The sequence below is a fragment of the Chiloscyllium punctatum genome, chromosome 21 (assembly GCF_047496795.1).
Source record: "Chiloscyllium punctatum isolate Juve2018m chromosome 21, sChiPun1.3, whole genome shotgun sequence".
NCBI lineage: Eukaryota > Metazoa > Chordata > Chondrichthyes > Orectolobiformes > Hemiscylliidae > Chiloscyllium > Chiloscyllium punctatum.
The window spans coordinates 5,374,604-5,394,818 of NC_092759.1; the positions used below are offsets into that span (position 1 = coordinate 5,374,604).

Below are 20,215 nucleotides of genomic sequence, written 5' to 3' on the forward strand. Positions count from 1 at the left end.
TGTTAGGGACTTCCTGGACTTTGCCTCAGTGACACTGAAGGAACAGCAATAGTGAATGGGAAACACGCAGATGGTGGTGATGTTCTCGAATGCCCTTGTCCTTCTAGATGATGGGATTTGAAGGTGCTGTTAGCAAAGTCTTAATGAATTGGTGCAGTGCATCTTGTATGCACTGCAAGCACTTCCTCTGGATGGTAAATGGAGTTTTAAGCTGATGAACGAGATGCTGATTCAGCGGGCTGCTTCGTCCTGGATGGCGTTGAGGTTGTTTTTGAGTTTTGTTGGAGCTGTACCCATCCATGCAAGTGGCTGTTTCAGTTACACTCCTGACTTGTGCCTTGTCGATGCTGGAGAGGTTTTGCAGGGTCAGGAGATGAAGTACAGCTTCTGACCTGCCTTTGTAGCACAGTATCTATATGGCAAGTCCAGTCCAGTTATAGGTCAATGATAACCCCAGGATGTTGACAGTGAGGGATTTGGTGATGGTAATGCCAATCAACATCAAAAAGAGTTGGCTAGATTCTTTGTTGGAAAGGGCACTTATCATAGAATCCTTACAGTGTAGAAGCAGGCCATTCTGCCCATCAAGCCCACACTGACCCTTGGAAAGGCATCCCACCCAGACTCACTCCCCCTCCCTTATCCTTTTAATCCTGCATTGCCTATGGCTAACCCACCTAGCCTGCACATCCCTAAACAGTACGAGGCAATTTCTCATGGCCAATTCACCCTAACCTGCCCATCTTTGAACTGTGAGAGGAAACCGGAGCACTCAGGGGAAACCCACGCAGACACTGGGAGAACGTGTACACCCCACACAGACAGTAGCCTGAGGCTGGAATTGAACTCGAATCCCTAGTGCTGTGAGGCCACTGTGCCACCCCAGTATAGTATGAATATTACTTATTCAGGTCTGGGTTGACAATAGATATTGTCCAGGTATTGCTGCATGCAGTTCTGGTCTGCTTCAGCATCTGAGGAGCTGTACATAGCTGTCCAATCATCAACAAACCGTTTCTGACCTTGCGATTCAGGGTAGGTCATGGAGTACCGTGAGTGTACAGGCAATAGCCTGTATCCTTGGCTCCTGTAGCTGTAGTTGCTGCATCTGTAACTGCAATTGCTGCAGGCATTTCTTGCTTTCTGGTGACCTGTCCCCACGTTCAGGCCGTAACTGTATTTAAAGATACCATCAACCCTTGCTGCAGGAGGTGCCTGGGGTCCTGCAGTAAAATGAGAATGAAAACTGGGAAAATGAGCAGAAAGGGAAGTGGGGAGTTTGCAGAAAACGAGAGCTTGCCTTCAATTAGAGCGAGCCCGTGAGACGTTGAATCATTAATCACAAGTTATTGGACGGATTCCAGTGCTGTACTCCCGGCCGCTGTTAACGGCTGTGTTTACGTAATGAGTGACTCTGCTCCAGACTGCCTCGGTCTTGGGATCTTGCTCACTGGGAAGAGTGGGGAGCTGAAGCAGTCTTCGCTGCTGAGGCTCTGTGTGAATGCTATTAAAAAGGCAGCGCTTGAGGATGAATTAGGGGCAGGAACCCTGTGAAGAAATTTAGGGGAGGGGGGAGGAGAACACCCAAACCAGAGAGTGGGAGCAACATGCACTTGCACATCAATCAAAATCTATTCCTGCCTTGAAGTCTGTGCATCGTTCTCCTCCCCTACCTTGTGTTACCTCCCCCTCCACAGATTTGACCTGTCTCCAGCTTTCTCCCTCACCCCCACCACACTCCTTGAGGTCTGTTTTTTCCTGTTTTTCCATAGTCCTCAAACATCATGGGCGGCATGGTGGCACAGTGGTTAGCACTGCTGCCTCACAGCGCCAGAGACCCGGGTTCATTTCCCGCCTCAGGCGACTGACTGTGTGGAGTTTGCACGTCCTCCCCGTGTCTGCGTGGGTTTCCTCCGGGTGCTCCGGTTTCCTCCCACAGTCCAAAGATGTGCAGGTCAGGTGAATTGGCCATGCTAAATTGTCCGTAGTGTTAGGTAAGGGGTAAATGTAGGGGTATGGGTGGGTTGCGCTTCGGCGGGGCGGTGTGGACTTGTTGGGCCGAAGGGCCTGTTTCCACACTGTAAGTAATCTAATCTAATCTAATCTAATCTAATCAGTGTTTATGGCTCTATAATACGCTTTTTAATTCCAAAAATATACTTTCATCGTTAAAAGGCATCTGGATGGGTATATGAATAGGAAGGGTTTGGAGGGATATGGGCCGGGTGCTGGCAGGTGGGACTAGATTGGGTTGGGATATCTGGTCGGCATGGACGAGTTGGACCGAAGGGTCTGTTTCCATGCTGTACATCTCTATGACTCTAAATTTGGAAAAGTACATTCCAAAATATTTTAAAGTGCAGAACCTACAATAAAATTGAGATTTGCCCGAGGGCATCTCGTACTTTGAGGTCCCTCAATACAGTTGCACCCCACGTGAGATTTCCTCTTTGCGTTCCATGTCAGACATTAACCCTGCCAAGGTGCTTGCAAGACCGAAGACTGTGAGACCATTTCCCCAACTGCACTCTGCGGAAGCTGCTCCACGCTTTAGTGCCTGCCTCCATGCCTACCTTTCCGCCTCACTCGTCCAACTCCCTCAAACCTCTGGAATCCATGTCAGTTCAGTAATAGTCTACGCAGAGGAGGGTGGCGTCTGCCACGTGACTTCTGCCTCTCTCAGATGTTTGGGTGATGTCTGCTCCTGATGGTCAATGTCTTGGCGTAACGAGGGAAATCTGGTTTCAAACAGGTTTGCTGTTCCCGCATCCATTTCAATTCCTTGAGTGTGTGTGTGTGTGTGTGGCATGTGAAGGGATTCCTCTTCCTGTAACACCCTCCCCCAGGCATCCCCAAATGGGGGCAAAAGTCTCTTGTGAGTGCGGCAGCCATAACACGCTGTCAAGGGCAGCACCCTGCACCGAAAGTGATGCTCCTAAGTAAGCTGTTAAAGCCCCCTGCTTTCCCTCTCCCACTGCCATGAAATAAACTGCTCAGGCTCCGACCCACAAAGACTGAATCGTTCCTCAGCTCAGCTACTTATTTGGTAAAGTCAGTGATGGGTGTGGGATCAGGGCTTGATGGCCTGGCAGAGGAGGACTGTGTGGGACATGAGCAGGAGCTGTTAACAACAAAGGAATAGGTTGGTGTTTCATGAGTTTCCGTGGAAGTTCCCTCTACTTAACCCCAGCCCATGCAGTGTGGACCGCTGCGCTCCCTGCCTTGGGCCTGCCGCCGTATCAAGCTTCTCGTCTCTCAAACTTTCAGTCTCCGGCTGTGCTTTCTCCTGGCCCATGAGGTCTAATGTGGTCGAACAGCTCGTTACCTGGTTGAGTCCATCGGCTGTGACAAGCTGCCCTTAGGGGGAGGCACTTGTGGCTGGGCATTGGTTTGGAGCTGTGAAGGGAGAAACGTCGCTGTTTGATGTGTAAGTGCCAGGGAGTAAGTAAGGGTGACAGGAATTCACAGGCTGGCTCCTACTGACTTGCAGCTACACAAATAACAGCTGAGGTCTGACACAACCATGTTCTATTAATAGCCAGTGGGCTGTATATCTCAGCTGTGTGCCAATTCTGATGATGAGGCAAGTAAGCTGAGAGAACCTTTTATGGTCAACTTTATGCAGTGGGCGAAATGGCTGCCTTTTGTTCACAAAATGGCTGGCCTGATGCTGGTTGCCACCTGCAGTATGGCTAAGACAGTGAAGGGAGATTCCCCTGCGCCTGCTGACTGAGCACAGGGGGCTAAGCGGTGGGCAATGTGTCGTCTTTGGGGACGAGTCGGGCATACTAACATTAATTGCCTCTCTCTCTCTCTGTCCACTCTTTCCAGGCAATCCTTCGATCGAGCCCTCAAGAAAGGGTCTGGGACGTGCAGTGGCAGCATTTCAGCTGACATAGAGACTGGAACAGAGGGGGTGAGTGTTTGATCGAGGAGACGCGGGCGTGAAGGGGGTGGCAGTTGACTGTGCCCACCAGAGGATGGGTTAGTTTGGGAAAGGGGGGTGTATTTTTGCTTCCTGTATCCATTCCATGCCTGTTTCCTTGCTGTACACTCTCAGTGTAGGATCTCGGTTGGCACAGTAACAGGTTTATAATAACTCAGGAAGCCTGACTGAAAATTGTTAAACACCAAAATAGAGCCACTACTCATGGCACACGCAGGCTAGTCTCAGCCTGTGGCGGACAGGCTCTACTATTGTTTTATATTTTCTAATAATTCAGTTTAAAGATGTTGACATACCTCCGGAGCAAATGACACTTGAACCTGGACTTCCTGGTTCAGAGTTAGGGACGCTGCTCCTGCAACACAACGTCCCTTTTCATAAACTCTCTTTCCATGACCAGGATGGGCAAAATGCTGACCGTTAGATCTCCAGGGGAACGGCCTGGGTCTGCTTCACAGATTTCTTTCTTCCCCTCCAAACAAGCTGCTCAGATATGTTATGGCAGTCTCTGGAACAGGTGGGACTTGATCCCAGGCCTCCCGGGCTTAGTGTAGGGAGACACCCACAACATCGCTCATTCACTCACCCACCAACCTCTCCCTCCCATCCATTCAGAAGTGCTATCTCTCACAATTGGTTTTTCCATCACCAAATCGTGACTCTTTCTTTTTGCTTTTAACTACTAACCACCGCCAGTAAACCTTCTGGGACTTGACCCTAGGTCTCCTGGAGGCCACTACAACTGCCTTCCACACCAAGAGCCTTGGGTCTGCTTTGCTTTTCTCCGACCCCCGTGTCTAGAAGTGCTCTGACACACACCTGAATGGTTGTTTCCCTCACTGTGCTTTTCCTTTTGTTTTTACCAGGCCTGCTTCACATAATTTCTAATCCACCTGTGCAGCAGTGTCATTGCAAACCTCCAGAGCAGGTGTAACCTGAATCCAGGCCTTCTGGCTCAGGCAGGGATGCTCCCACTGGAAATCAAGTGGGCTCTACTTTGTCTGTCTTTTCTCCAATCCGCAAGTGCGCTCTCCCATAACCACGCAGCTCACCCACCATCAGATCAACGTGACGTATCCAACTAGTAACCACCACCAGTAAGTCACCTGTGCAGCCAACTAGATATGTATGTCCAAGCCATCAACACTGAGAAAGGGGTTGGGTCTGTGTTTATAAAGAATTCAGATCCTGCGTCCTTTGTAGGCAGCTAAGTGGTACCATTACTAGACTATTGATCCAGAGGCCCTGGTAATGTTCTGGCTGAGCCAGGTTCATATCCTGTGGTACCATTACTAGACTGTTAATCCTGAGAGGAGAAAGTGAGGGCTGGAGATCAGAGTCGAAAGTGCGGTGCTGGAAAAGCACAGCAGGTCATGCAGCGTCCGAGGAGCAGGAGAATCGACATTTCGGGCATAAGCTGTTCATCAGGGCTGATAAAGGGTATCTGCCCGAAACATCGATTCTCCTGCTCCTCGGATGCTGCCTGACCTGCCGTGCTTTTCCAGCACCACACTCTCGACTATTAATTCAGAGACCTGGTAATGTTCTGGTTGAGCCAAGTTCAAATCCTGCCACGGTAGATAGTAGAATTTGAATTCTACAAATATCTGGGAGTCTAATGACGACCACGAATCATTGGTCAATTATCAAGAAAAACCCTTCTGTTTCTCGCGTTTTTCTCTCTGTCTATTTCAATCCCCTCTCCATGAATGATAGGAAAGCCATTTTTTAAAAAAACATTCATTCACGGGACATGGACATCACTGGCTGGGTCAGGTCTTGTTGCCCACCCCTAATTGCCCAGAGGGCACTTAAGAGTCAACTACAGTGCTGTGGGTTTGGAGTCACATGTAGACTCAGACCAGGTAAAGATGGCAGTTTCCTTCCCTTAAGGACATTAGTGAATCAGATGGGTCTTTCCAACAATCGACCTTAGTGAGTCAGATGGGTTTTTCTGACAATTGACATCATTAAACTCTTAGTTCCAGATTTTTATTTGATTTGTGTGCCACCATTTGCCATGGCAGGATTTGAACCTGGGTCTCTGGATTAACAATCCAGCGATAATACCACTAGGTCACTTTCCGTCTCTGTTGGCTCTCTGAAGGAACTATCCAGTAAAACCCACTCTTTCTCCTGCTCAATTGCCATATCGCTGCAAATGTTTCCCTTCCAGGTACTTTCACAGATTCCCCCTTTGAAAGTTCCTCTCAAATTGCTCATTTAGGGCAGCGTGTTTCAGATCTCAGCAGGCAGCTTTTGTTTTTAATTTCCCTTCTGGTTCTTTCCAGTTCCCAGCAATCCCTGCGACAAAATATCCCCCTCCCTCAGGTCAGTTGGAGGCTCCACCTGACTCATTGCCAATTCCCCTTCATCGCAAGGTCAGTGACACACACTGGGTTATGGTGACATTAAAATGTGGAAACAAACAAGTGCACATTTGTGCACCTCTTCCCACGGATTTGCACAGACGTGTACTTTATGCCCCTGCCGCCTTCTAAACCACATGCCACCCTTACGTGGTTGGAATACAGTTCCTGGTTAGATATTCCGTACGAACATCTTCAAGAAACACTTCCACTTCCTGATTCTGTCCACATCACCGAAGTCCCACATCCCTGTTCCCAATCTTTTTGGAATCTTTTCTGCAACCTCTTACGTGCCTTCACATCGAGCAAGTCTTAGTGCAGCGCCCAGAGTTGAAGCCAAACCTGCATTTTGCACCAATTTATTAACTCCCTGCTCTTGTACTCAATCTCCCCCATTGATGCTGTCGATGGCACTTCTTTTATTAACTCCTGCCTCGACCTATCTTGCCACATACTTGGCCAAGTCCCTCTGCTCCTGCACCCTCTTTAGATTTGTAGGCCTTATTTTATATTGTTTCCGTCCAGTATTCCTACAAAAATGAGTCACTCGACACATCTCTACATTGGATTTAACTTAACCATTCAATTTCTTGCTTTATTCTGGTGTATTAGTGCTGCATCCCCTCCAATGGCACCCAAGGGTGCTGTTTATTGATTACACCGCACAGTGGCTGTTCCCTTTGCTGGGATATGGCCACTGCACGTGGAGCAGCAGGTTCTTCCCCTCATTGAGAGGTCACAAAATTGGAGCCAGTTGCTGCTTTCCCTGCTGCGGGTTGACGTGCTGCGTTGCTTCCACAGGGCTGCAGCGGTGGGGCCGTAGATTGGTGCGACACAGGGACAAATGGAAAGAACGGAGAAGAAATACCTCAACGCGGAGCGTGAGGATGAGATGGTGAGTCAGAGATCCCCCACGTGCCGCGCTTAGAGCAGAAAGAGAGAGAAGGGAAGGTGGCATAACCTGAGTAAGGGGTTGTCACCCATTCAAAACATCCAAATGGGAATTTCATCTCTGCCGGGATGAATCTGTGGCACTCTTGACCGCTATTGGAATAGGGTCAGTCAGGATATCCCGAGGCTGTAAGAGGTAGATTTTTAATCAGTAAGGAATTGTGAGTAAAAGGCAGGAATGTTGAGTTGAAGATTACCAAATCAGTTACGATCTGGTTGAGAGGCAGAGCAAACCCTGTGGGCTGAATGGCCTGCTTCCGCACTTGCGGTCTTTGTCCTGGGTGAGGGTGGTGCTGATGGGGCACAGTTGGCAGCACTGGTCTGTGGACCAGGCAGAGCAGTTGGTAGGTTGCAGTGAAGGGTCGAGAAGTTGCTGAGGTGAGAGAATGAGGCTGCAGTGGATGGGCAGGGTGTGTGGGCTTGGAGTTGGGTGGGCGATCAATCCCAGATCTCACATGGAGAGATTGAGAGAGAATTAGGGGTTGGGGGAATCCGTGAGGTTGGGCCAGAAGCGATTCAAAAAGAAGAGGATGGCAGGAGGTTGGGCAGGTGTTGATGGGAGGGCATAGTGAAGGTTTGGGGTGTAAGGAGAAGAGTGATGATGAGGACAGGCTCAACCGTTAGCACTGGTACCTCACGGCACCAGGGATCCAGGTTCGATTCCACCCCTCGTGTGATTGGCTGCATGGAGTTTGTACATTCTCCCCGTGTCTGCCTGGGTTTCTGTCTGGTACTCTGGTTTCCTCCTACAGTCCAAAAATGTGCTGGTTAGGTGAGTTAGCTGTGGGAAATGCAGGGTTACAGGGATGGGGTGGGTCTGGCTGGGGTGTGCTTCGGAGGGTCAGTGTGGTCACAATGAGCCGAATGGCCTGGTTCCACACCTTAGGGATTCTGTGAGGGAATGGTTGTGGAAACTGCAGTTTTGTGGGAGGGTGGGTGTGCGTACTTGAGATAATTAGTGCTGAGCTGGGTTGCATGGGGTGATTGTTGGAGGAGGGGTCATCAGGATCACGTAGGGGAGGGCTGGGCTCACAGGGATTGGAAAGGAGTGTGGCTTGCAAAGGTTGGTGGTTGGGATCAGGGTCGTGTAAGGTTTGGTGTGAGTTGCGGAGTCTCAGATTGTGGGGTCTGGTTGGAATCACATCAGGCATTGGGAAAGGCGGGCGTGTTGGAGAAGGTTGAGGAGGATCAGGTTTCAGATGGGAGTGAAGAGTTGGAGCAGCTTGAGTGATTGGGGATGGTAGGTGTCAGGATGCAGAGGTTCCGGTTGGGAGGATGAGGGTTGCCTGAGGGATTGGGAAGGGTCAATGTGCAGTATTGAGCTGAGTCCACGTTCGGCCTGACTGGATTCTGCTGACTCTGTTCTCCTGTTGCCACAGGAAGTGGTGGGTTACCAGCCATGCTGGTGGAAGCTGGGCCTGGTCGGTGTAGGAACAGTGTGCAGTGGCGGGCTGCTGCTCCTCGTTCTCTACTGGATGCCTGAGTGGAGCGTCAAGTGGATGTGCAGGGAAGTCTCGCTCCGAGATGCTACAGTTCTGCTGCTTTGGACCACGGTAAGTGACACCTACAGCCACTTGGGAGAGGTGAGATATTGTAGAAAGCTTTCCTTTCTGATCCATTGCTTCTGACAAGGTAACATTTTAGGTCATAATTCTTCACCTCAGTAAACGTTATTAAAAAATTGGAAGGCCATCACCTCACCACTCTTGGTGGGAGCTTGCTGTCTGCAAATTGGCTGCCATCTGATGCAGACAAAGTCAGAGGGCCACCTGCAGCTGATCGGCAGTACTGCAAGCAGAGTTCACACTACCATCTGCAGCCAGACGTTCTCTGACTGACAGAGTATTTCTTAATTAACATTCCTTTAATTGCAGGATGAGTTCCGCACGTGCTTCAGGGTCAGGGTGCAGTTCATGGAGGCTCCGGGCTACGATCCCCTAGGAGCGCTGTTTCCCAGCCGTGATAAGGAACCTGTGTGCAGTGCAGCTTCCGTCATGATTGAGCACCCAGAGTGTGAAAAGGGCCTGCTGCCTGAGACTCCAGATGTGGAAAGAGTTCAGGTCAGATTGAGGGTTTCTTGTTTGCTCTCTTTTCTGATCGAGATGGGACAGGACAGTGCATTGGGGCATATCCAATGCTGTAACCATAACTTCGTTTGGCGTTATTACTGCGTCTTGTAATCCAGATGTTAAACAGAAGCGTAAGCCAGTCTATTAAAGAACCTTCTCCCCGTCTTCTGCAAGGACAGAAACAAATGCAAGATTAATGTAGGAGGGATTGGAGTTTGGAGACCTGGCAATTATTACACTGAACATTTTGCTCCAGGTTCCTCCTAAACTCCAAACCAGCAAGTTGCCACCATCTGTTACCCCTCCTAGTTAACCCATGTCCATCGTACATACCATTCCTGCGCACTGTTTCATGCTGAGACTCATTGAACTGCCTCATACTCAAACTTATGCCCCTTTCCACTGTGGTACATTGGGCCTATGTAGTGCGGACATTCCTGGGAATAGGAGAATGGATTCTCCCCAGAGTTTAACTATGCTGCCGAGTGTAATCAAATGAGGAAAACGCGTGAGTGCCTTGTGGCACTGAGGTGTATAACTGTCTCGAATTGTTATAAGTGCCAGAGGGGCTAAGTGAGCTGGTCTCAGCTGATTGTCCCTGGATACAGGGACAGGGAGGGCTGAGGGTGGGTTAGTTGAAATTTCCCCTCCTGATTTCAATCTGCAATAGGAGTATGAGTGGCACATTGGGCTGCCACGTGAGGCAGGGGTGCTGCTGGGATTTTGGCAGGGGTGACAGTGAATTACAAAATACCACTTACATTCTGCAGCCCTCACCACCCCTGACCCTGTTATTTGTCACCCCTTTCTTTTTGCAAATTAGATCCGTTATTTCGTCCATCAAAACATCAAGTACATGTGGAGCCCACGTGGGCAGGCGTTCCATAGACTGACCGCGCTGGAGGAAGGAATCCCGTGCTCAGCACTCCACGCATGTCAAAGTGCCACTCTGCCCACAACCAGCAAAGACTATCGGTACGTGCCTGCACGGTGAGGCGGCCATAGCGATGGTTTGGGCCGGGCTTCAGAGGCCAGAGGGCTGCTCCCTCTGCTACAGCTACGTAAATTGGCATTGACCTAGCCCAAGACACCTCACGGCAGCACCAACAAATAAACTGTGATGCTGAGTCCTTTCAGGCAATGTCAGGGCACATGTACAAATGTTTGGTCAGCGAGGTAGGTCTTGAGGGCCACCTTAAGGCAGGCAGGAGAAGTTTAGATTGAGGCTTCCAGAACTGAGGAACTTCACACCAAAGGCACTGGCACTGTGGGTGAGTGATGGAGGTTGGGAATGTCTTTGAGAGGCCAGTAAACTGAAATCTCAGAGTTCTAAAGCTGGATGTGATTTCAGAGGTGAGGGAGGGAGGGCGTGTCCATTTTGGTGTTGCTTAACAGGCAGCTGGCATAGGTCATTCAGCTGAGTGGGGTAGACCCTTGGGATTGAGGATGGCTTACTCCTCCAAGGGCGCACCCAATGGCAGATGATGGAATGATTTTGAACTGAAGGCCACGTAGGCTGAAGTGTTTCCCATCTTTCAGGTGGGCCTTATCTCCATGTCTGTGGATCATTGCAGAAAGTGAGGTGCACGAGAGAATGGTTGGTATTGTGACACCTAATGGTTTGACCCTGTCGTCATTGAGCTGGGTGTTGGTGGTGCTTCTGTTGGTGAAGGTCATGGTTTTGTATTGTGGAAGTGGTGGTAAGGGTTTGGCGATGGAGGACGCCCAGGATCTGCATATCCTTAGTGGAGTGGGAGTTAGCGTTGGGCCACAGGGCAGTGGGGTTGCTTGGTACATGTGTCCCGGAGATGTTCTCTGAAGCATTCCGCAAGTAGGCGTCTCCTCTTCCCAAAGTAGAGGAGACCTCATTGGCAGCAATGGATACAATAAATGATTTGTGTGGAAGAGCAGGTAAATCTCTGACAGATGTGGAAAGCTCTTTTGGGGATTTGAACGACGGTGATAGGAGAGGTGTGCATGCAGATTTTGCAGTGTTTGCGGTGGCAGGGGAGGGTAGGTTGGTGGGGGAGGCGTGGACCTGACAAGAGACTCACTTGAGAGAACGGTCTTTTCGGAATGCAGATATGGGTGGGGAGGGAAGTATATCCCTGGTGGTGGAGGTCTGTTTTGTAGGAGGCGGAAATGGCGGAGGATGATGCGATGTATCCAGATGGGGTGGAAGGTGAAGACTGAGGGGTTCTGTCCTTGTTGCGGTTGGAGGGGTGGGGTTCGAGGGCGGAGATGCGTGTGGCATATGACAGTACATTCGAGGACTTTGGATTGGAAATGAGGTGGAGGTGGGACAATAATTTTCAAGGATGGCCGGGAGCAAGATATCTATCTCTGGTGGGGTACCTCAAGGTGGTGTGCACTGTTCTCACTGATGTGTTGGGTGGGGCTCTTTTCTGTGAGGGCACTGGTTTGTCTCCGGCTTCTCTCATGTTCTGTCTTCACAGGAAGCTCTTCTATGGTGAGAATCAGATTGACGTGAAAGTGCCTTCGATCCCTCGACTCCTGATAAAGGAGGTAAGGCGTTTGCTAACAGAACCTTGCACCCTTTATCCAGTGGTTCTGCTGAGCCCTGTGAACTGGTTAAAATGAAATGAGAGGGTGGGCGGGAGGCCACTTTCCTCACGGCAGCAGCATGCAGGTCTCTGAGATGGCAGGGCAACTTTCATCACCATCTGACCTTTGGGTGGCACGGTCGCTCAGTGGTGAACACTGCTGCCTCACAGCGTCAGGAAGCCGTGTTTGATTCCAGCCTCGGGTGACCGACTGACTGGAGTTTGCACATTCTCCCCATGTTTACGTGGGTTTCCTCCGGATCTTTTGGTTTCCTTACAGTCCAAAGCTGTGCAGGTTAGGGTGGATTGGCCGTGAGAAATTGCCCCATAGTCTGCAGGCATGTGTATGCTAGGTAGGTTAACCATGGGAAATGCAGGGTTACAGGGATAGGGTAGGGAAGTGGTTTTGGATGGGATGCTCCAGGGAGGGTTGGTGTCGACTCGATGGACTGAACGGCCTGCTTCACACTGCAGGGACTCTGATTCCTGCCAGGTTTGGGAAGGGAGCAATGTGATGAGGTTGATAAAAGTCTATATTCCATGGAAGCAGGGCCTGGTACTCTGAGCTCAGGGAAATGACATCCCTGTAATTAATGAATGTGTGAACAATTTTCCTTTCCGTATTTGTATCCAATTTCTCTCAATACCGTCTGTGTGTTTGATGAGGGCAGTGTAGCGGAAGATTCACTTTCAGTTTAAATGAGTTGCGAGAGCTTTACTTTCAATTTAAGAGTAGAAGGAGCTTTATTGAAGCTTAAAGAAGCTTAAATTGAAAGTTCTACTTTTAGTTTAAAAGTAGACAGAGATTTAGTGTGTGTGTCCCTGTGCTGTCCCTGTCTTTACCAGTGTTTGATGGGGACAAGAGTAGCAAGAGCTCTCCTCTGTATCTAACCCGGTGCTGTCCCTGTCCTGGGAGTGTTTGATGGGGGACAGTGTAGAGGGAGCTTTACTCTGTCTCTAACCCTGTGCTGTCCCGGGTGTGCTTGACAGAGGTGACAGTGTAGAGGGAACTTTACTCTGTACCTAACCCCGTACTGCCCCTGCCTGGGGAATGTTTGTTGGGGGACTGTGTTGAGAAAGCTTTACTTTCAGTTTAGAAGGGTAGAGGGAATTGACACTGACTGTAACCCGTCTTGTACTTCTCTCATTTTCTGTAGGTGTTGAACCCATTCTACATTTTCCAAGTCTTCAGTGTGATTCTCTGGACCTTTGATGATTATTACCTGTACGCGTCTACCATTGTCTTCATGTCTGTCGTCTCCATCTGTACCTCCCTATACACTGTGAGAAAGGTAAAGAGCTCCCTGTGAATAGCTGATAAAACCAGCTCAGGCACCATGAGAAACCTGAACAGTCTCCTTTGTTTCATTCCCCCCAGCAATATGTCCTCCTCCATGACATGGTAGCTGCCCACAACGTGGTCCGAGTGAGGGTTTACCGCAGCAACAACAGTGAGTTGCCTCTTCTACAAAACGGTTTCGCGCCACATTGCCTCTTAACGAGCCGCCACCTTCCCTCGTGTCCGCTCTTGCTGTCTAATTCCGGCTCTTGGAAGGACAGGCAGCAGGTGAAGCGCTCGTGATTTCTTCCCCATCTGTTCTTGGTTGTTTATTTCCTCTTTGTGTTTTCATTTCACAGCAACGGAGGAAGTCTTCTCCACCGACCTGGTACCCGGAGATGTCATCGTCATCCCGATCAATGGCATGGTAATGCCGTGTGACGCCGTACTGATCAGCGGGACGTGTGTGGTCAACGAGAGCTTGTTAACGGGTGAGGGGTGAACTGTGTGGGTGTCCTGGGCTGAGGGAGCTTGTTAACGGGTGAGGGGTGAACCGTGCGAGTGTCCTGGGCTGATGGAGCTTGTTAACGGGTGAGGGGTGAGCCGTGCGAGTGCACTGGGCTGAGGGAGCTTGTTAACGGGTGAGGGGTGAACCGTGCGGGTGTCCTGGGCTGAGGGAGCTTGTTAACGGGTGAGGGGTGAACCGTGAGAGTGTCCTGGGCTGAGGGAGCTTGTTAACGGGTGAGGGGTGAACCGTGTGGGTGTCCTGGGCTGAGGGAGCTTGTTAACGGGTGAGGGGTGAACCGTGCGGGTGTCCTGGGCTGAGGGAGCTTGTTAACGGGTGAGGGGTGAACCGTGTGGGTGTCCTGGGCTGAGGGAGCTTGTTAACGGGTGAGGGGTGAACCGTGCGAGTGTCCTGGGCTGAGGGAGCTTGTTAACGGGTGAGGGGTGAACCGTCCGAGTGTCCTGGGCTGAGGGAGCTTGTTAACGGGTGAGGGGTGAACCGTGCGGGTGTCCTGGGCTGAGGGAGCTTGTTAACGGGTGAGGGGTGAACCGTGCGAGTGTCCTGGGCTGAGGGAGCTTGTTAACGGGTGAGGGGTGAACCGTGTGTATGCACTGGGCTGTCCGCCGCGGACCCTCTATTGCCATGTCCTTACAACAGTATACATTGCAATGTTCCCTGTGGAAACCCCCCTTCCTTGGTAGCTAGTTTAGATTTACTGTCACGTGTACTCAAGTACGGGAGTACAGTGAAATGTGTCAAATGTCGCCACATAGGACACCATCTTGGGTAGGGACAAAAGACGTACGTACAAAGTAGGAAAAGAAACTGATACAAAGTTTTAGAAAGTTGGGCACGGGGCAATAAGTAGAAGAATAAAGTAAGAAGATAAGCATGTTTCTGAATATAAGTAGGGGAGGCAATGGCCTAATGGTAGTATCACTGGATTGTTAATCCTGCTACGGCAGATGGTAGAATTTGTATTCGATAAAAAGGAAAACTGGAAGTAAGAGTCTAATGATGACCATGAAACCCTTGTCGATTGTTGGAAAAACCCATCTCGTTCGCTAATGTCCTTCAGGGAATGAAACTGCCATCCTTACCTGGTCTGGCCTACATGTGACTCCAGACCCACAACAATGTGGTTGACTCTTAACTGCCCTCCTGGGCAATTAGGGATTGGCAATAAATGCTGCCTCCCCAACGCTGCCCTCATTCCATGAATTAATTTTTTTTTAAAAAAACTAGAAACATGAAGGAATTAAGTTAAAAGTTCAGCAGTCTTTGAGTCCTCCTCTTAGCCCGGTCTCTCCGGAAGACTGCCTATTCCTGCCCATTGCTGCAGATACCAGGGGACCACCCTCCCCACTCGTTCTTCCTGCGTTGGTCCACGATGCCATCGCTGCTGCTGGAAGCTGCCACCTCCCAGATCTCCTCCCACTGCCTCCGGAGCGTGCCCAGGCATGACCCACTCTCTCTCACACCGGGATGCTGGGCCGAGAGACTGCCACGCTCCACAGAGATACCAGTCTGTCGTCCGATGTCTAATCTGATCAGTAGGAGGCATTGCCTGGCCAAATGGGCACCTTGACTAAACCTGTCAGAACCATAGTGAAAGTCAGAATGGGCTCATCTCTGAGGTTATCGTTTATTACAAAGGGGAGTTGAACACAGAAGTGAGGATGGTGTTCTGTTCTGGAGAAACCCCCTGTGGAGTACTGCGGGCATTTATTTAACTCCATGTTTAAAGAAGGATGTAAATGTGTTAAAAGCAAGGTTGGGGGGGGGGGTGGTGTGAAAGATTGCGGGGGATTGGTTGGGGATAGACGAGAATGTGAAATAATCAGATCAACCTCAAGCTTATTAAATGTTGTAGCACGTTTGAGCGACTGAGTGACCGCCAAATCCATACGTTTGTACGTTCAGAGGAAGGTGAGGTGTTTGTCAAAATAGGGAACAATGGGAATATCTTGCAGAAGGATGAAGGGGTTCACTGGTTTAATGAATGAGGCCTGTTCTCCCTGGAGCAATGAAGGGAGATAAGATATACAAAGCAGAACAGGCAGCATCTGTGGAGAAAGATTCAGCGTTAACATTTCAGGTAACGGCGGCCCCACTTTGGGACAGTTTTGCAGACCTCCAGCTGCTTTTGAGGGGCAATTTAATAGCTGTGTACGAAATTGTGAGAGGTTTTTGATGGATTAAGTGGTGAGTGAGTGCCAAGATTAGAGCGGTGCTGGAAAAGCACAGCAGGTCAGGCAACATCTGAGGAGCAGGAAAATCGACGTTTCGGACAAAAGCCCTTCTTCATTCCTGATGAAGCACTTTTGCCCGAAACGTCGATTCTCCTGCTCCTCGGATGCTGCCTGACCTGCTGTGCTTTTCCAGCACCACTCTGATCTCCAGCATCTGCAGTCCCTCGCTTCCTCCCTGATGAGTGAGTCCAGTGACAAGTGGGAACAGTAGCCAAAGGGCACAGGTTGGAGATAAAAATAACCCACGGGGGAGGTGAGGAACGTGAAGAGGAACATTTAAACGCGGTGTGTTGCAGTCTGGATTACGCCACTCAAGAGGATGGTTGAAGCAGATACAATGGGAGCTTTCAAAAGGTGAGGTTGAATAAATATGTGAAGGAGAGAATAGCTGCAGGGCAAGGAGAAGGGAGTGGGCTAATTGTATATAGTAAGGTCCAGCACCGTTGATGCAATGCTAGATTGCATTGCATCCTGTGTTCCCTCCATGTCAGATGCTCAGCGGCAGCAATGTGGACCATCGATAAGATGCACCAGGGCTGCCTTAACTGCACCTCCAAGACCTCGAACGTTTAAAATGGCAAGGGCAGCATTGGGAGCCCAACCTCTTGGAAATTCCCCTCCAAGTCTCTCACCAGTCTGATTTGGCGATACGTCACTCTCGCTGGGTCAAAATCCTGGAGTCCCTTCCCTAACAGCATTGTGGATGTCCCCTACACCCCTCAGACTGGAGAACTTGCAAGAGGCAGCTCCAGTGCTACCAGCACCACCGCCTTGAGGGCAATTAGGGATGGGTAATAAATGCTGGCCTGGTCGACGAAACCCATATCCATGAATGAATGAAAAGAACGCAGCATAAGCTGTCCAGCCTCCTCCCCTGTTTTATAACTCATTTGACTTGGATCAGTTATCGCTGATCACCACCTTCGAAAGACTCTCTTGTGGACCATGAATTGCCTTTTTAATGGCGTGTCTTGCTTTCTGTCTTCCCCCGCCCCACCACAGGGGAAAGTGTGCCCATCCTGAAGACCAATCTCCCAGTCCCTTCCCAGTGCAATGGGACAGCGCAGGAAGAGGAGGAGGAGGAAGAGGTGTACAGCCCAGAGAACCACAAGCGCCACACACTCTTCTGCGGCACAGCGGTCATCCAGACGCGGTTTTACAGGGGTGAGCCGGTGAAAGCTGTCGTTGTCCGTACAGGTACGTGGGGGAGAATGAAGGTGATGTAGGGTCTGAGCTGCCTGGCTTGGCCTTGACCATATCTCGAGGTTCTTAAGCCTTTTTATTTTCCCCACTCTCCATCTCTCCTCAGGCTTTTATACCTCGAAAGGGCAGCTGGTTTGCTCGATCCTTTACCCGAAGCCCACCGACTTCAAGCTGTACCGCGATGCGTATCGCTTCCTGCTCTGCCTGGTGTGTGTGGCTGGGCTCGGCATGGTCTACAGCATAGTCAGCAGTGCCCTGAACGGGGTGAGTATGGAGTGCGACCTGGGTAGCGGCAGCCTTGCAATCCACTCTCCTTTCTTTGTTGTTATCGTAGATGTCACAGAATGCCTACAGTGTGGAAACAGGCCCTTCGGCCCAACAAGTCCACACCAGTCCTCTGAAGAGTAACCCACCCAGATCCATGCCCACTACCCTATATTTACCCCCCCTGACTAATGCACGCAACCTGCACATCTTTGGACACCTCATCTTCCGTCTTGGGACCCTGCAATCACACAGGATCAATGTGGATTTCACCAGTTTCCTCATTTCTCCACCCCCCCCCCCCCCCACCTTATCCCAGTCTCGAGCCTTAACTCAGCACCACCTCCTTGACCAGTCCTACCTGTCCATCTTGCTTCCTTCCCATCTATCCGCTCCACTCTCCCCTCCAACCTATCACTTCCACCTATCATATTCCCAGCTACCTTCCCCCCCCACCCCCCAGCCCCATCCTGCTCCGATTTATCTCTCAGCCATGTCCCCCCCAACCCCGGATGCTGCCTGACCTGCTGTGCTTTTCCAGCACCACACTCTGAACTCTGATCTCCAGCACCTGTAGTCCTCACTTTCTCCTAGGTGCTGTCCTATCCCAAGGCCAAGTTCCAGAACTCCATGTTTGAACCCCTCGGTCAGATTTCCACCCCTGCTACCGAACTGAAACAGCTCTGTATCATGTCACCACTGCCATTCTATGACGAAGCCAACCTTTCTCCACCTGTCTGCAGCCTGAGGCCTGGTCTCCTACACAATCCTTTCACAACACCTCTCTGCTGTCACCTAGCTGAGTGTAGCTGGTCTAGCCTGCTGTGCTTTTCCCGCACCACACACTCTCGACATTTTTGGACTGTGGGAGGAAACCGGAGCACCCAGAGGAAACCCACACAGACGCAGGGGGGAATGTGCAAGCTCCACACAGACAGTCGGCTGAGGTGGGAATCGAACCCAGGTCCTTGGTGCTGTAAGGCAGCAGTACTAACCTTTGAGCCGTCATGCAGCCTATCGTTGTATGTCTTTGACTTGTCGGCTCAGCCTCCTGTGTTGCAGTGGGTTTGAGGCAAGGTCTCAATGTTGGGGTGAGGGGCATCCAGGCCTGGCTTCTGCTGGGATATTGATTGTGCTGGGATTAGCCTCCATGCCCCTCTTGCCTGTCAGTTTAGTAGAAATTCAAAGTAGACCAGTTACGTTCCAGGCGATAGATTAAGCATTTGTGACATTTACCATTTTAGTGCATTTGGGTGAAATTTCAGAGGTCACCGTGGGGGTGATGGTACTGGCTAGTAAATCCAGAGACTGAAGCTAATGTTCCAGAAACAAGGGTTCAAATCCCACCGTGACAGCTGGTGGAAGTCAAATTCAATTATTAAATTTGGAAAGTAATTAAACAGTAAAGCTTGAAAAGTAGCATCAGTTCATTGGTTCAGCAATGGCTTTAGGATTATAGAATCCGTGGAGTACAGAAGAAGGCCATTCAGCCCATCGTGTCCATCCAACCCTCGGAAGAGCATCCCACCCAGATCCACCCACCCCCTCCACCCAGGCTATCCCTGCAATCCTGTATTTCTTCATGGCCAATCCACCTGACCTGCACATCTGTGGGAGGAAACCGGAGCACTCGGAGGAAGCCCACGCAGACACAGGGAGAATGTGCAAACTCCACACTTAGTCACCCTGAGGCTGGAGTCAAGCCCAGGTCCCTGGCGCTGAGGCAGCAGTGCTAACCACTGAGCCACCTTCAGGGAGGGGAATCTTCCAGACCCAGAGCGATGTGGTTGGCTCTTTACTACCCTCCGAAATGCCCAGCAAGCCATTCAGTTCAAGGGCGGTTAATGATGGGCAGTATATGCGACTTTCAGTGCTGCCGACATCCCATAAAAGCAGAAAGGAAATAAAAAGTGCTTTTGGAGTGGTTACCAAACAGTATGGTGCATATTTCCAGTATCTGAGGGCTACAGGAAGGTCAACAAGCTGCAAATATTATTTAAGGGCTTTGGGTTGATTAAAATGGCTGTTCAGATGTTTCAAGCCAACTTGTTAAATGGGTCTCCCGATGGCCCACCTGAACCAGTTTTGTCCTGTCGTTGCCGGTCAGTCTTCATGACGTGTCCCTATGTGTTAACAGTGTACAGCGGCACCTTCCAAACCTTTTTCCCCAATGTTCCTCCATTTCAAGGCTTGAAAATGATCTCGAGACTGGAGACAGCAGAGGTGTGGGAGAGACGTGTGACAACTGGTGAGGGAATGTCCAGGAAATGGGGCAGTGGTGAACTATGGGAGCATCTGTTAAAGTGGCTTGGCTGCTTTAACTTGGTCAGACCTCCACATCAGCCTTCTGAAGGGCCCCATCCCCCCACTTTGGAAAGGCCTGCCTTGCATAGCTAGGAGAAGCAAATTATTCCTTTAAGCTGTAGTCTCCCTGACCTATCCTGGTGTTAATTGTGTTTGGCCTGGGGTGCGGCGGAGAAGAGGCTGTAGGAGGGTATTTGTGACTGACCTTTGCTGACCTCTCCCCTCTCTTGACCCCAGGAGGTGGCTCAGCGTATCGTCATCGAGGCGCTGGACATCATCACGATCACCGTGCCGCCCGCCCTCCCCGCTGCCATGACGGCTGGCATCGTCTACGCTCAGCATCGCCTCAAGAGGAAGGGCATCTATTCTATCAGCCCTCAGCGCATCAACGTGTGCGGGCAGCTCAATCTGGTCTGCTTCGACAAGGTCAGTGCCCTTCGAGAGGGGGATAGCGGCGCTGAGCAGGTGGGAGGGAGGTTGGGGGCTGCTCCTTAATGTGTCCGTCCACT

The 20,215-nt window shown here is 50.5% G+C and overlaps 1 protein-coding gene across 1 annotated transcript in view; it reads left to right on the plus strand.

Annotated features, from left to right (window-relative positions):
• The window catches only part of LOC140492544 (polyamine-transporting ATPase 13A3-like), a 63,813-nt gene that overhangs the window by 7,417 nt on the left and 36,181 nt on the right, over nt 1–20,215 (plus strand). The window contains exons 2-13 of the mRNA XM_072591484.1: nt 3,832–3,916; nt 7,117–7,210; nt 8,646–8,819; nt 9,141–9,326; nt 10,159–10,310; nt 11,792–11,861; nt 13,057–13,191; nt 13,278–13,350; nt 13,538–13,669; nt 16,938–17,132; nt 17,245–17,402; nt 19,944–20,132. Coding sequence (XP_072447585.1) covers nt 7,160–7,210; nt 8,646–8,819; nt 9,141–9,326; nt 10,159–10,310; nt 11,792–11,861; nt 13,057–13,191; nt 13,278–13,350; nt 13,538–13,669; nt 16,938–17,132; nt 17,245–17,402; nt 19,944–20,132 — 1,515 coding nt within the window. The 5' untranslated portion in view covers nt 3,832–3,916; nt 7,117–7,159. The remainder of the gene's footprint in view (nt 1–3,831; nt 3,917–7,116; nt 7,211–8,645; nt 8,820–9,140; nt 9,327–10,158; nt 10,311–11,791; nt 11,862–13,056; nt 13,192–13,277; nt 13,351–13,537; nt 13,670–16,937; nt 17,133–17,244; nt 17,403–19,943; nt 20,133–20,215) is intronic.